Raw genomic sequence first — 14,845 nt, 5'->3', positions numbered from 1 at the left:
AAATACAAACCCATAGCACTCAGTGTGCAGGCCGCATGCATTAGCAGCTGGGTCTGTCAAGCCTCCCCTTGGCAGTTTACTGCTCTACCTGTGAAATGTGGATATTAGTGCTCACTCTGCCTCCTAGAAAATAACCCAGGGAGGGAATGTGTCCTAAGAGCTCTGTAGGCAAGGCAGGCAGAGAAGAAGGGAGGGAGGGAGGAAGAAAGGGACTCTCTGGAAGGACCTCGTGCACCATCCCCCATGGAGATGTTTCTTCACTGAATCCCTGCGAGCTTGTGAGGTAGAAACTATCATTCCTGCTTCACAGATGAGGAAAGTCAGGCTCAGAGATTAACTGACTTGTCCAGGGCAGTGAATATTTCTTCTGTTTTCTTCGTGATTACGTAATTTTCAGAGTCGAAATTTAAAAAGCAAAACAGAGTTTGGCCTTTTTATCAGAACAATCTTATAAATATTGCTATGCCTTAGAAGGAGAGAGAGAGGAAGAAAGAGAAGGAGAGGGAGAGAGAAAGAAAGGAGAGAGGGAGACAGAGATAGAAACCAAGGCCACATCGAATGCTCAGGGCGTATGTGATGCGAGCTTCAGGGATAAGAAGACACCTTTGCAGTGGTCAGCAGGAGCCCGCTGAGACCTGTGCTGATTTCCTGAGCGTGTCTTCTGTGAGACTCAGGAGTGGAGTCAGAGTACTTAACTCCCCTCCCATCTGCTTATGTCTCAGGAGAAAATAAACTTCTGAGAGGGAAGCCCCTGGCACCTGATGAAATAACCTTCAGGAAAAGACACCCCAGAAGCCCAGGTCTGCTCTGCAGGACAGGGTGCCAGGGAGGCCCCTCAGCCCTCAGAGCCTTGCAGCCTTGGACAGGGCTGAGGCGGCGCCCAGGACAGGGGAGATGAAACCAGACCCCAGGGCTGACCTGGAGGAGTGCACACATTTTCACAGAACAGATTCCGAGGCCCAGAGAGGTCAAGTTGCTTGCCCAAGGCCACACAGCTAGATCCAATCCTCTGCTGGTTTCTAAGCACATTCATTAGGAGAGGGGAGAAGAGTGGCTTGAGATAAAACCATCCTTGTGTTGAAACACGAGAGAGTTAAAGGTGCAAACCTGGGTCCACCAACAATGTCCTCTGGAGGCCGGAAAGAGGGGACCCACCTCCTCAAATATGTACCCCTGCCTCTGCTCCAGAGCCCTTATTTGGACATCTAAAGAGAACCACTGTGCTCTCAGGGAAGAGATCCAAGGATTCCTGCAGAATGTCATCGAGATTCCTATCTTGATCATTTGCAAAGTAGCTGATACATTTTAAAAATGTGTGTGTGTCTCTACTAACAAATCATACTTTGTGATAAGAAGAAAAAGAAGACTTAAAAAGACAAGATAAGGTAAAATAAGGATTAAAGAAAAAAAGACCAGTCCCATCAGATAGCAGCTTGGCCACAGGCTTGTTGTGTCTTTGGCTGTGTCTTGTTTTTTAACATGGTTAACAGTGCAGGCTGGAATCCATCCTCGAAGTATCAGCCTTGCCACCAGCTTCACTGCTCTGGGTAAGTTCTCTGACCTTCCCAAGACTTACTGTCCTTATCTGCAAAATGGATACCATTGTCGCACACACCTCCAAAGATTGTTGGGGCGAGTAAGTGACCTGAGGCAGTTTGCTCAGAACACAGCAAACAACTCAAAGAAAGTTGTCATTACCATCCTCCTCCTCCTCTCTCCCAAACACAGCTGCCACCTACTTGCTCCAGGGCTCTGAAGGCGCTCACAGCATTGATCCAAGCCAAGACAGGGCCTTTGTTGTCAGTCGCTCCTCGTCCATAAAGTTTCCCTTTAAAAAGGGGAGAAGAATGTTCAGAGAAGTGTGGACACCTCTGCCATGTGAGTTAAAAACCAATGTTGTTTCATGTGTACTGATGTTAACAGTGCTTTCTATAATAATATTCCAGGCTCAAATCTTGCATAAAATTGCAAAGTATGATTTCTTATGTACAAATAAGACTGTACATAAGAGATCCTTGGATCTCTTCCCTGACAAATAGTACAGTCATCAGCTAGTCAGATAAGATAAACTAATTTGCAATACAGATCCCATTGTCCTTAATAATAATTAGCTATTTTATCCAAGTTCACCGGAGAGACCCACCGGGGATTTGTTGCAGAGTGCCATGTGGCATAGCCTCTCATTTGGGGATTTTACAGTTAGTAGAAGAATGAAAAAAAGATGTGTGTATATCTCTATTAACCTTTCTTCTTTTTCTTTATAAAAGGCGAATTACATCTGATACTATTCAAAACGAAAGTGTGTGGCCTAGACAACTGTTTTCCTCACAACTCAAGAACCTCCATCCAGGGACACAAAAGTTTACCATTTTTTTCACAAATGAAAGAAAACCAGCCTCAGTGAACCGATCGGTAGACTTTGAGAGCCGCCTCTCTGTGCATTCTTTTTTTTTTTTTTTGATGAAGTCTCACTCCGTCACCCAAGCAGAATGGAGTGCAATGGTGTGATCTCAGCTCACTGCAACCTCTGCCTCCCAGGTTCAAGCAATTCTGCCTTGGTCTCCCAAGTAGCTGGGATTACAGGCGCCCACCACCATGCCCAGCTGTTTTTTTGTATTTTTAGTAGAGATAGGGTTTTGCCATGTTGGCCAGGCTGGTCTTGAACTCCTGACCTCAAGTGATCCACCCACCTTGGCTTCCCAAAGCGCTGGGATTACAAGCGTGAGCCACCGCACCCGGCCTATGCATTCTTAATGACAGGGAGAGACCCAAAACCCAGGGACAGAGCCTCATCTTCACCCCTTCAATCTTGCAAGCACAGCAGCACCGCACTGTAGCCTGGGCGCCTCACTGACCGTCTACCTCCGTCAGCACATAGGGGTCCGTGAGCCACCCATCGCCCTGGTCAGCAGGCTGCACGTCCAAGTGGCCGTAGAAGCACACGGTGCCTTTCGTGGGATCGCTCCCCAGTTCGGCCAGGATGATGGGAGGTATTGGAAGACTCTGACCATCGGGCAGCTGCAGAATGATCAGGAATCACATTTTCAAAAATGCTGTGTTGTTCTTCCAGAAAATTCAAAGACATGACATTGGGAGTCTTGTTTGACATTGGGAGAAACTGAGCATCAGTTTCTCCATCTCTAAAATGAGTCCCATGAAACACTTTTTTTTTCTTTTTTTTTTTCTTTTGGAGACAGGTCTCACTCCTGTCGCCCAGGCTGGAGCACAGTGGCACACTCCCAGGCTCAAGTGATTCTCCCATCTCAGCCTCCTCATAAGTAGCTGAGACTCCAGACGTGCACCACCATGTCCGGCTACCTTTTTGTATTTTTGGTAGAGATAGGTTTTGCCATGTTGCCCAGGCTGGTCTCAAACTCTCAGGCTCAACTAATCTGCCCGCCTTAGCCTCCCAAAGTGCTAGGATTTCAAGTGTGAGATGCCACACCCAGCCAAGACACTTTTAATTAAGATATAAAACCTAATCAAAAGTAAAGTGCTTCTTTAGATCCACACTGACAATTAGCATCATTAGCTGAATGTCCTCTTCAGCAAGAATGCAGACGGGCCGGGCACGGTGGCTCATGCCTGTAATCCCAGCACTTTGGGAAGCCAAGGCGGGTGGATCACGAGGTCAGGAGTTGAAGACCAGCCTGGCCAACATGGTGAAACCCTGTCTCTAATAAAAATACAAAAATTAGCTGGGTGTGGTGGTGCACGCCTGAAATCCCAGCTACTCGGGAGGCTGAGGCAGGAGAATTGCTTGACCTGGGACCTGGGAGGCGGAGGTTGCAGTGAGCTGAGATTGCACCACTGCACTCCAGCCTGGGCTACAGAGCAAGACTCTGTCTCAGAAAAAAAAAAAAAAAAAAAAAAAAAATGCAGATGACAACTGGCTTAAATTAGGTGGACAAATCCTAGAAAACATGGATGATCCTAAGGTTCTTCAGTGCTAAAGTAAGCGCAGCAGGTGCTTAGATTTAAGACATTCATGATGGAGTAGAGTTCTAAGAGATGGTTCTGATGAAAAAAATGCAGCTCCAGATACAACCCCTTTGAGAAAGATGCATATGAATTTAAAGAAAAGGACAATTTCCTTTTCCTTAAAGGAGAAATTTGAACTTTGTGTCCAGGAAGTGAAAAGTACAAGGGGGTCCTTTCCATGATAAGGTGACCTTCACTTGTCATCTGCACTGGCTTCTAAGAGCCAACCCCTCCCCAGAGTCCTGACAAGACTGGAAAGCAATAACACGGCTTCATTTGAGACCAGGGGAATGTTTCATCTTCACTGGGAATTGGGGTTATGGGGGGTTTTGGTTGAGGATCAGGGTGAGCCTCTCCCTTGCCACCCCCGGGAAGGCATGACTGACGTCTAGAAGTAGCACCTCCCTCAGTGGGAGGGAATCGCACAGCACCTGCTGAAGACCCATGTCCACCGAGGCCACACGGGCCCCCAGGCGCTGCAGCATGTCCGCAGCCATGGCCATCATTCTGAAGAGCTCTTGTCTGAAGCGAGGCACAGGCTGGACAGAGTCGCTCTCGATGGCCACCCACTCCTTCAGCGTCTAGGAGGAAGAGCAAGCAGGCCATTAGCATGGGGGTCCCACATCTGCTCTGCGGGGGGAGCGAAGGGAGGGCAGGAGACAGCGAGTCCCCAGGTACTTTTGTGTTGATCAAGGACCTGAGGACCTATGACAGTGCCAGTGAACACTGTGACATTTAAGAGTAACAGACAGAAGAGCTGGGGATTTAATCAGGAACCCAGAAGCCAGAGACGCCTGGTTAGTATAGAAGGTCAGGCAGGACGGGCTGGGAGAAAGGTGATGGTCTGGGTCCTCACTGGGTTCACCAGGGCTGTAAAGAAGGGCAAGTCCCCACCCACTGTTTCTAATTATTAAGAACTGAGGAGCTGGTGGGTTCTCAGCTTTCTCCAGGACTCCTGGCTTCCCACACCTGGTCCTGGAAGCCTCCAAGCCGTGACTGAACCCCACAGGGGCCTCTGCTGAGCTGCAGGTCCCTCCTAACATGCTCTGCATTTAGATTCCCTGGCCTGCCCCTCCCTGTGCCTCTAGGATCCCACAGGCACTGTGGCCTCGGGCTTAAACTCAGCCTGTCATGGCTTTGTGACTTTGGGTGTATTCTTTAACCTCCCTTAGCCTGAGTTTTCTCATCTGCATGAGAAAGTAATGCTCCCAGCCGGGTGCGGTGGCTCACACCTGTAATCCCAGCACTTTGGGAGGCACAGGTGGGCAGATCACGAGGTCAGCAGATCCAGACCATCCTGGCTAACATGGTGAAACCCCGTCTCTACTAAAAACACAAAAAATTAGCCAGGTGTGGTGGTGGGCGCCTGTAGTCCCAGCTACTTGGGAGGCTGAGGCAGGAGAATGGCGTGAACCTGGGAGGCGGAGCTTGCAGTGAGCCAAGATCGTGCCACTGCACTCCAGTCTGGGTGACAGAGCAAGACTCCATCTCAAAAAAAAAAAAAAAAAAAAAAAAAGAAAGTAATGCTCCCTAACTATAGGGTGATGGTGAGGACCACTGAGGTAATGTGTGCACAGTGTCCAGCACCTGGCAGCCACTCCAGCAGCGCTGGCTGGTATGAATGACTGATAAGAACCACTCACATGCCTGTGTTGGAACCTGAGTGGCTCATACTGAGACAATCAGCATTTTTATGAAAAACTACACAGATTTACTGATCTTGGACTTCTCTTCCTGACTTATTTGAGTTTGATCTCTCTATTCTGGTTGTAGAGCTTTTATTTTTATTATGAAGGCATTTATCTAACCCTAAGGAATATTGTGTTTGACATTTTTAAACCGGAATTTACAGAGCAGAGACTGCTGGCTTCTCCACAAGTTCAGTGGATTTGGGTATGTTTGAGGGACTTAGGAAGAGATGTTTTGGCTGAAAGGCCTAAACCAGGATTAAATCCCCACCACACACTGATTCTGGAAACCCCACTCAGGTTTCAAAAATCCAAGAGGCATTGATGCCTAGTTAATATTTCAGTAAGAAGAAGGATTGCATGAAGGTCAGATTTAGGAACAGTAGGCTGGGCATTCAGCCTCGTGCCTTTAGCCTAATTGCATAATATTCCCAAAATTGGTTGATTGATCCAATAAATGTATACTGAATGCCTGTCCTGTGCCAGACATGATGTGGGGGGCTTGGGGTACAAAGTCCAGGGAGACCTCAAGGAGCTCCCCGTCTGGTGAACACAGACAACAACACATCAGTGTGCACATGTGTGGGGGTGTGTGGGGATACATATATGGGGGTGTGTAGGGATGGGACCAGATGGCCACAGAGGGGACAAGAGAGCCTAGGAGAGTGGGGGTGGGGAGGAGCTGGTGAGTCTGCGGGCTCCGGCAAGCTCCTGCTCTCCCATGCCTCCTCCTGTCTCCTCCTGCTCCCCAGGCCTCCCTCTTTTTGCCATTCCTCCTCATCCTCCCTCTACTTTACCCCCACTCCCAACCTGTATATGTACAGACCCTGTATAGTGAATTAGGGGTAAAGCAGAGGATTATAAACTTGGGAGGCTGAGGCAGAAGGATCACTTGAACCCAGGAGGTCGAGGCCACAGTGAGCTGTGTTTGTGCCACTGCACTCCAGCCTGGGTGACAGAGCAAGACCCTGTCTCAAAAAATAACAACAAAAAAAGAGGGCCAGGCATGGTGGCTCACACCTGCAATCTCAGCACTTTGGGAGGCCGAGGCAGGAAGATCACTTGAGGTCAGGAGTTCAAAATCAGCCTGCCCATCATGGGGAAATCCCGTCTCTACTGAAAAAATACAAAAATTAGCCAGGTGTGTTGGCAGGTGCCTGTAATCCCAGCTACTTGGGAGGCTGAGGCTGAGGCAGAAGAATCACCTGAACCTGGGAAGTTGAGGTTAGCCGAGGTCTCACCACTGCACTCAAGCCTGGGCGACAGAGTGAGACTCTGTCTCAAAACAAATAAATAAATTGAATGAATGAATGAAGGAAGGAAGGAAGGAGATAAAGTGCCTGTTGCACACATGCTACAAAACAAACCACGCTGCTGTTGAACTTTGCAGAGCTGCTTGGCTCCCCAGCTCTGCCCAGGCTTTACAATAACGTCAGGTGGCATTAGGAATGGGCGACCTGATGGACCAGGGCAGACTTGAGCTCAGCGGAGGTGCTGGTCATCTCTGTGTGGACATCCCTGGACCAAGTGTGCTGGATATGAAGACCCAGTGCCCTCTACAGGAGGAATGGCTAGGAGGGATCTCGTCCATCTGTCTAATGAATACTGAAGATTTTTAACCCAATGAGCAGTCATAGGCATTTTAAATGGAATTAGGCAAAAAAATCCACATCTCCAAGCAAATAATTGTCTCACCCAAATACCAAAGGATATAATCCAAGCATTCTGTGTGTAGTTTCTTTCTCCTACCTGCACAAATTCATCCTGATGGAGGTCGATGTACCGGAAGACTTTCTCTAACAGCGCCGGGGGCGGGGAGGGTGAGGAGAACATGCCGCGCTCCAGCAGCAGCAGCAGCAGCACAGCCAGCAGGGACGCAGCCTGGAAGGGTTTGACACGGGAGGAACGAATGAAAATCGATGCCAGTTGCTGGACTTCGGGCCTTCCAAATTCCTCAAGAAGGTCTGTTACCTCACACAGCTGCCTCCGGTCAGTCGGAATAAAATAACACAAGGCGGTAGAACCAAACATGTATTTTTTGCTACGTCCTTCCCCAAACACTTTATTTCCAATGCTAAAGAATTTTAATAATACAAAAACCAAGTTAACAAGCTCATCTTTAAATAACATCATTCCGTTTATTCCTAGGATAAGGTGTTTCCTCCTGGCCCCTTGGGGAGGCCCAGTTCTGCTGCCCTGGAGTGAAGGGTGATCTTTACAAGAGAGAAAAGAGCAAGGTAGAACCAAAAACAAACACGCAAAAATCTTCCATGTGTGATGAACTGCTCTATTAGACAAAAGAATTTCTGAGCAATGCCTAAAATCCAGTGTTGTGGGGTTTCTTTCCACTGGCTCCTGAAATCACAGTACTTTAACAGGAAAGGAAGAAAAAGGTCTGAGGTGGTGGTTCATGCCTGTAATCCCAGTACTTTGGGAGGTCGAGGTGGGCGGATCACTTGAGGTCAGGAGTTGAAGACCAGCCTGGCCAACATGGTGCAACCCCATCTCTGGGAGACCCATCCACAACCCTGTCTCCTCCCTCCTTTCCCCTCCCTGACCCCTTCTCAGTCTCCCCAGCCCGTCCACCTCTGGGATGACTCCACCTGGGTGTCCTTGGGAGCCTAAGAGCCAGCATTCCTCCTTGACCCCTGACAGGAAGGTCCTGTGGCAAAGTGGGCAAGGTCACCCCTTCACAGAGGCCCCCCAGAGCCCTGTCTGGAGTGGGAGCTGCCGGCATCAGACCCAGGGGCCACCTGCACATCTGGAGGGGCCGTCAGCAACGTCTCCCCCAGTGCAGCCCGAGCCATCAGAGGCGGGCGGGAGAAGAGGAGGGAGGGAGCGAGGGCTGGGAAGGGCCAAGGGGGCTGCAGCCCTTGGTCAGACCCCCTACGTCAGGTTCTTGGCTAGGAAAGCCACCAGCTATCCCCAGGAGACCAGCTGGGCTCCACTTTAGAAGCCAAACCCACCCTCCTGCAGCAGGAGGAAGGAGGGGAGAGTTTAACCCAGCCTGTCTCTGTTATTTTTGTCTCTGGAATCCCATCTTTTATTGTTTTAAATGTTTGAGATGTTTTACGTTATCAAATTCTGACTTGTTTAATCTATGATTCTTCAAATGCCCACCTTTCCGTAGGTGGAGGTGAGCAGGGGTTGTGGGGAGAACAAGGGGAACTAGGCTGGTGAAGTCTCAGTGCCATCCCCGAGACCTTGAGAGACAGATGTGCTCAAGAGCGTCCTTGAGAGGACGCTCATCACGGGTGTGGCCCCGCCGATGTTGCTTATTTTACAATGGAGCATCTGCAAGGCTGTTTGAAAAGCAGTTGGTTGAATATTTCACTTTTCATTCTGTCATTTTCATGGCTTCCTCTAATCCACCCTCCACGAAGCAGCCTGGGTGATCTTTTTAAAGGTGGGGCAGATCGCAAGACTCCCTGTTTTAACTCTTCCAAGAGGTCCCATTGCCCTTGGGGTAAAGCAAATATCCCCATGGCTCCCAGGTCTTACATGGTGGAGCCCACCTGCTTCTCCCACCAGACCTCCTCCCTTGTTGGGGTACCATGCAGGGCCCCTCCATCACTTCCCATGTGTTCCCAAATGCATTGCTGAATCTTCCTCCATGCTCCTGCCCATCCCTTGGCCTCAAGCCCCCATAGAGTGAAGGTGAGCTGGGGAGCATCCAAACTGACGAGCCCCCCAACACATTGCACAGTGCATCTGAAATGAATTTATGCACAGGGAGCTGTGTTCTGTCTCTTCTAGGAATTCACTTCCAACAAAACATCTGGTCCTACTGAAAATGTCCCAGACGGCAATAAAGAGTGTATCTCCCTAACCAGAGTGTCACTCAGCACCTGGGGTCAATCCATCCCATGCCCAAAAGGGAAGCCACTCCCAGGCTGTTCTACCTTCTGTCAGATCAGCACTGAAATGCTACAGGGATGTTCAGGCTTCAAGAACTTTTCAGCTAGGATTCAGCTGGCATAAAATCTGAGTGACCACAGAGAACCTGTGTTCACAAAACAAAGTGGCAGAGTGAGAGTCAATGCTGGAAGAGGGCATGTGGATAAAGCAGTGCACTCGGGGTGGCATCACGGGGAGACCACAGGCCTAACAGTCAGGAGGGCCAGCACCAAGTTCAGCCCTGCCAGATCCCAGCTGTACTCCTTCGGGTACCTCTCTGAGCCTGAATTTCCTCAGCTGTCATCAGGGACTGGGAGCCTCACAGTGGCCGAGGACCCAACCAAAGAGCTATAGAAAAATGTGTGGCTCTGAGAGGACAGAGAGCTCACCAGCTGTCAGGAAAGCAGTAAGATGTGCCATGAAGCGCAGACCATGTCCCGTCATGGGGTGGGGATGGTCAACAGCAGCATCTTGGAGGAAACTGGTGCTGAACACTGATGGGAAGGAAGGGTAAGCTTGGAGAAGGGCAGGCATTCAGGGCAGAAGTTTTAACCTCTGGAAGTTTCCTCATTTTGAAGAAGGAGAATGTATCAAAACGTTCTAATAAGGGTCTGAATTATGCTGGATAATAATGGAGAGGAAATTGTGAAGTTTAAGAATAGTTATAAATATTCTGGAGAGTGAACTGGCTTAAGGACACACATACATATCAATCGGATAGAACCGAAAATCCAGAAATAAATCCTCACATTTATGATCAACTGATTTTCATCAAGGGTGCGGAGATCATTCAATGGGGGAAAACAGTCTTTTCAATAAATAGTGCTGGGAGAATAGGATATCCACAAGCAAATGATAAAGTTTCACCCCCTTCCTCACACCATATATAAGAACTAACCCAAAATGATCAAAGACCTAAATGAAAGTACTAAAACCATACAACTCTTAAAAAAAAAATAGCTGTAAATCTTCCTACCTTTGGATGAGGTGATGGTTTCTTAGATATGACACCAAAAGACAAGATCGATAAATTGGACTTCATCAAAAATAAAAACATTTGTGCACCAAAGAACACCATCAAGAAAATGAAAAGACAACACATAGAATGTGGGGGGAGGGATTGCAAATCATATATCTGATAAAGGACTTATGTTGAGACTATAAATGACAATTACAGTTCAATAATAAAAGACAGCCCAATTAAAAATGTGCAAAGGATTTGAATAAACATTTCCTCAAAGAAAATATGCAAATGGCCAATAAACACATGGAAAGTTTAGGCTCAGCATGATTAGCCATCAGGAAAACACAAATCAAACTACATGAGACACCACTTCCTACCCGCTAGGATGGCTAGAATTAAAAAGCCAGACACCAATGAGTTTTGACAAAGACGTAGAGAAATTGGAAACTTCATGTACTGCTGATGGGAATGCAAAAGCCTACAGCCACTGTGGAAAACAGTCGGAAAGTTCCTTGATCAATTAAACATAGAGTCACCATATGACCCAGCAATTCTATTCCTGAGTACATATCCAAGACAAGTGAAAACATATGTTCACACAAAAACTGGTACGTGGATGTTTATAGCGGCATTCTTCATAGTAGCCAAAAGGCAGAAACAAGACAAATGTTCATTAATGAATGAATGGATAAATAAAATGTGGTATATTTCACTGAAATATTATTTGGCTATACAAAATGATTTTTATCTTACATAAAAAGGAATGAAGTACTGGTACATGCTACAGTGTAGACAAACTTTGAACACATTGTGCTAAGTGAAATAAACCAGACACAACGGCCATGTATTGTGATTCCATTTACGTAACAGTCTAGAGTAGGTAACTTCATAGAGACAGAAAGTAGATTGGTGGTTACCCAGTGGGAAAATAGGAAGGGAGTGCTAATGAATTTGGGGTGATGAAAATGTTATAAAACCAATTGTGGCAATGGTTGTACAATTCTGAATATACTAAAAGCCATTAAAATTACACACTTTAAATGGGCCAGTTGTAAGGTATAAGAATTATATCACAATACAGTCATTATAAAAATAATCATAGCTATAACTACTCATTTGACAATACAAATATATTATTGAATATGAGAACTGTAGATATAGGAAGCTATGCAGTGGTTAAAAGCAAGGTCAAGGTAAGAACTTCGTCCAGTAGGTGGTGCTAATGAGCCACTCATGATCTCCCTGGCTACCCTGCACTGAGAAGGCTGAAGCCAGATCCAGCCCAGCTCTGTGGGACTTAGCCAGGAGCCAGGGGCGGCAGATGAAGCCAGTGGGAGAGACTCCTCTGGCCCTCCAGTAGCCAGAGAGGGAGCTCAGGTGTGAGGAAGGCTTCAATAAAGGCTCTTGGAGACAACAGTGGCTACTGTGTTTTTTTTGTTTGTTTTTTTTTTTTTTTTGCAATCGATCCAATCGATCCATCTACATTAACATTTGAGCTTTTATTTTTCCTTCAGACAAGTTCCATTAAAAAAATTATTTGGTGTTCCTCTACAGTGAAAAATAAAAAAGGACAGTTGGAAGAAGGAAATAAGCTGCAGGAAAAAAAATATGAAAACAATGATTGTTGTAAGGACAGAATAGTTCAGGTTCAGCAGAAGCCTCCTCCTCCTCTGGCCTGGGGAGAGCAGCTTAGCCCTGGTCTCGAATAAAAGACTGACCTGATGCCCTGACCTGACAGAGTGGCCCTGACAGCAGGGGTCTGACAAGGGGAAGTGCACGACTTCATCCTCCCTCCCTTAATGAATTTCCTCCTCTCCCTCCCTTTTCCCCACAGAGCAGGGCAGCCTGCTATAGTCCATTTGCTGTCCAGGTTCATGGACATTGACTTTGGACATGAATCCTGCCTTCACCATCTGAGTGGGATCTGAGACTCTATCCATTTTTCTCCTGTTCCTCCATGCCTCTGTTTTTGTTTTTGTTTGTGTTTGTGTGTGTGTGTGTGTGTGTGTGTGTTACAGTTGTGCTTGACCTTGAATTAGTTACCCGTATTAGGCTATTCTTGTATTGCTATAAAGAAATGCCTGTGGCGGGGTAATTTATTAAAAAAAAAAATAGGGTTAATTGGCTCACAGTTCTGCAGGCTGTACAGGAAGCATGGTGCCAGCATCAACTCACCTTGTGAGGAGGTCTCAAGGAACTTTTACTCATGGCAGAAGGTGAAGCAGGAACAGGCAGGTCATGTGGCCAGGGCAGGCGCAAGAGGGATCAGGGAGGTGCCACACACTTTAAACAACCAGTCTTGCATAAACTCACTATTGCAAGGACAGCACCCAAATACCTTCCGCCAGACTCCACCTCCAACATTGAGGATTACATTTCGACATGAGAGTTAGGCGGGGACATGTATCCAAACTGTATCATTCTGTCACTGGCCCCTCAAATCTCATGTCTTTCTCACATTGCAAAATACAATAATGGGCTGGGCATGGTGGCTCACGTCTGTAATCCCAGCACTTTGGGAGGCCGAAGCAGGAGGATCATGAGGTCAGGAGATCGAGACCATCCTGGCTAACATGGTGAAACCCCGTCTCTACTAAAAATACAAAAAAAAAAAAAAAAAATAGTCAGGCGTGGTGGCGGGTGCCTGTAGTCCCAGCTACTTGACAGGCTGAGGCAAGAGAATGGCATGAACCCAGGAGGCGGAGCTTGCAGTGAGCCGAGATCGCACCACTGCACTCCAGCCTGGGTGACAGAGCAAGACTGTCTCAAAAAAAAAAAAAAAAAAAAAAAACAATAATGCCTTTCCAATAGTCCCCCAGTCTTCACTCATTCCAGCATTAACTCCAAACTCCCAAGTCCAAAATCTCATCTGGAGATGAGTTCCTCTCACCTATGAGCCTGTAAAATCAAAACAAGTTATTTACTTCCAAGATACAATCAGGGTAGAGGCATTGGGTAAATGTTCCCACTCCAAAAGGGAGAAATCAGTCAAAAGAAAGGAGCTCCAATCCCCATGCAAGTGTAAAACACAGCAGAGTGTCATTAAATCTTAAAGCTCCAAAATAATCTCCTTTGACTCCATGTCCCACATCCAGGGCACATTGCTGCAAGGGGTGGGCTCCCAAGGCCTTGGGAAGCTCCACCGCTATGGCTTTTCCAAGGTTAGGATGCAAGCTGCCAGTGGATCTACCATTCTGGGGTCTGGAGAATGATGGCCCCCTTCTCACAGCTTCATTAGTGGGGACCCTATGTGGGGACTCCAACCCCATAGTTTCCTTTTGACCCGTCCTAGTAGAGGCTGTCTGTGAGGGCTCCACCCCTCCACCCCTAGGTTCTTTCTAGGCACTGAGGCTTTCTCATACATTCTCTGAAATCTAGGTAGAGGCTGGCAAGCCTCCCTCACTCTTGCACTCTGTGTGTCTGTAGGCTTAACACCATGTGGAAGCTGCCAAGGCTTACAGCTTGCATGTTCTGAAGCAGTGGCCTGAGCTGTATCTGGGGCCCTTTGAGCCACAACTGGAGCCTTCTGAGGCTGTACAGAGCAGTGCTGTCCCAGGTCTGGCCCATGGAACCATTTAGTCCTCCTAGGCCTCTGGGCCTGTGGTGACAGGGGCTTCCTCAAAGGTCTCTGAAATGCCATCAAGACCTTGTTCTCATTTTTTTTTTTTTGGCTTTTAACACTTGGCTACCTTTTAGTCATGCAAGTCTCTTTAGCAAGTGGTTGCTCTGCAACCTGTTCAAATTCCTCTCCTGGTAATGATTTTTCTTTCTCTGCCACATGGCCAGGCTGAAAATTTTCCAAACTTTATGCTCTGCTTTCCTTTTAATCTTTTTCCCATTTAGAAAAAAAAAGTGCAGCTCACTGCCAGTGCTCATTTAATTTTATATAAACTCACTCTTTGAGGCTGAAGCAAATCTGACTGATTTTCAATGTGAAAATAAAATATAAAAACTGTTTAGGGAGTTCTTTCTAAAAAGAACTAACATCAGAATCATCAGAACATCTATTTCAGATTCATTAAATGAATCTTTGACCCACAATTGTTCAAGAACAATGTTAACATCACGTGTAGGAATGCTACATTTTCTAGGATTTGACATTTTCAGCAGTTGAAAATTACTACATTTTGTAAATGGAAATACCACTAACTAAAACCAGAATGCTACAAATAGAATGATGTCTGTTGTTTCCAAAGTCAATATACTAGAGTGATGTGATAATAATAATAAAAGCAAGATAGTTCATGGCAAAGTTATCTCAGGGTAAATGCTGCAGCCACAAGTGCCACTGGTGAGTATTCTTGGGGCAACCAGG

The 14,845-nt window shown here is 46.9% G+C and overlaps 1 protein-coding gene across 6 annotated transcripts in view; it reads right to left on the bottom strand.

The window, feature by feature from the left end:
- The window catches only part of CNDP1 (carnosine dipeptidase 1), a 62,969-nt gene that overhangs the window by 33,324 nt on the left and 14,800 nt on the right, over positions 1–14,845 (bottom strand). For 2 of the 6 annotated variants that reach the window (XM_009434188.5, XM_001136945.8), the window contains exons 2-5: positions 7,419–7,550; positions 4,413–4,562; positions 2,856–3,018; positions 1,740–1,828 (exon numbers count right to left, since the gene is read on the bottom strand). In XM_009434188.5, coding sequence (XP_009432463.2) covers positions 1,740–1,828; positions 2,856–3,018; positions 4,413–4,562; positions 7,419–7,550 — 534 coding nt within the window. Of the gene's footprint in view, positions 1–1,739; positions 1,829–2,855; positions 3,019–4,412; positions 4,563–7,418; positions 7,551–12,705; positions 13,102–14,845 lie in introns of those variants that run through there. The other 4 variants (XM_009434187.5, XM_009434189.5, XM_009434191.5 and 1 more) reach the window with 4 other exon arrangements.

This window comes from Pan troglodytes, chromosome 17 (genome assembly GCF_028858775.2).
Source record: "Pan troglodytes isolate AG18354 chromosome 17, NHGRI_mPanTro3-v2.0_pri, whole genome shotgun sequence".
NCBI lineage: Eukaryota > Metazoa > Chordata > Mammalia > Primates > Hominidae > Pan > Pan troglodytes.
The sequence above is the reverse complement of the archived record's forward strand: the minus strand, read 5'-3'. Positions and strand labels throughout refer to the sequence as shown.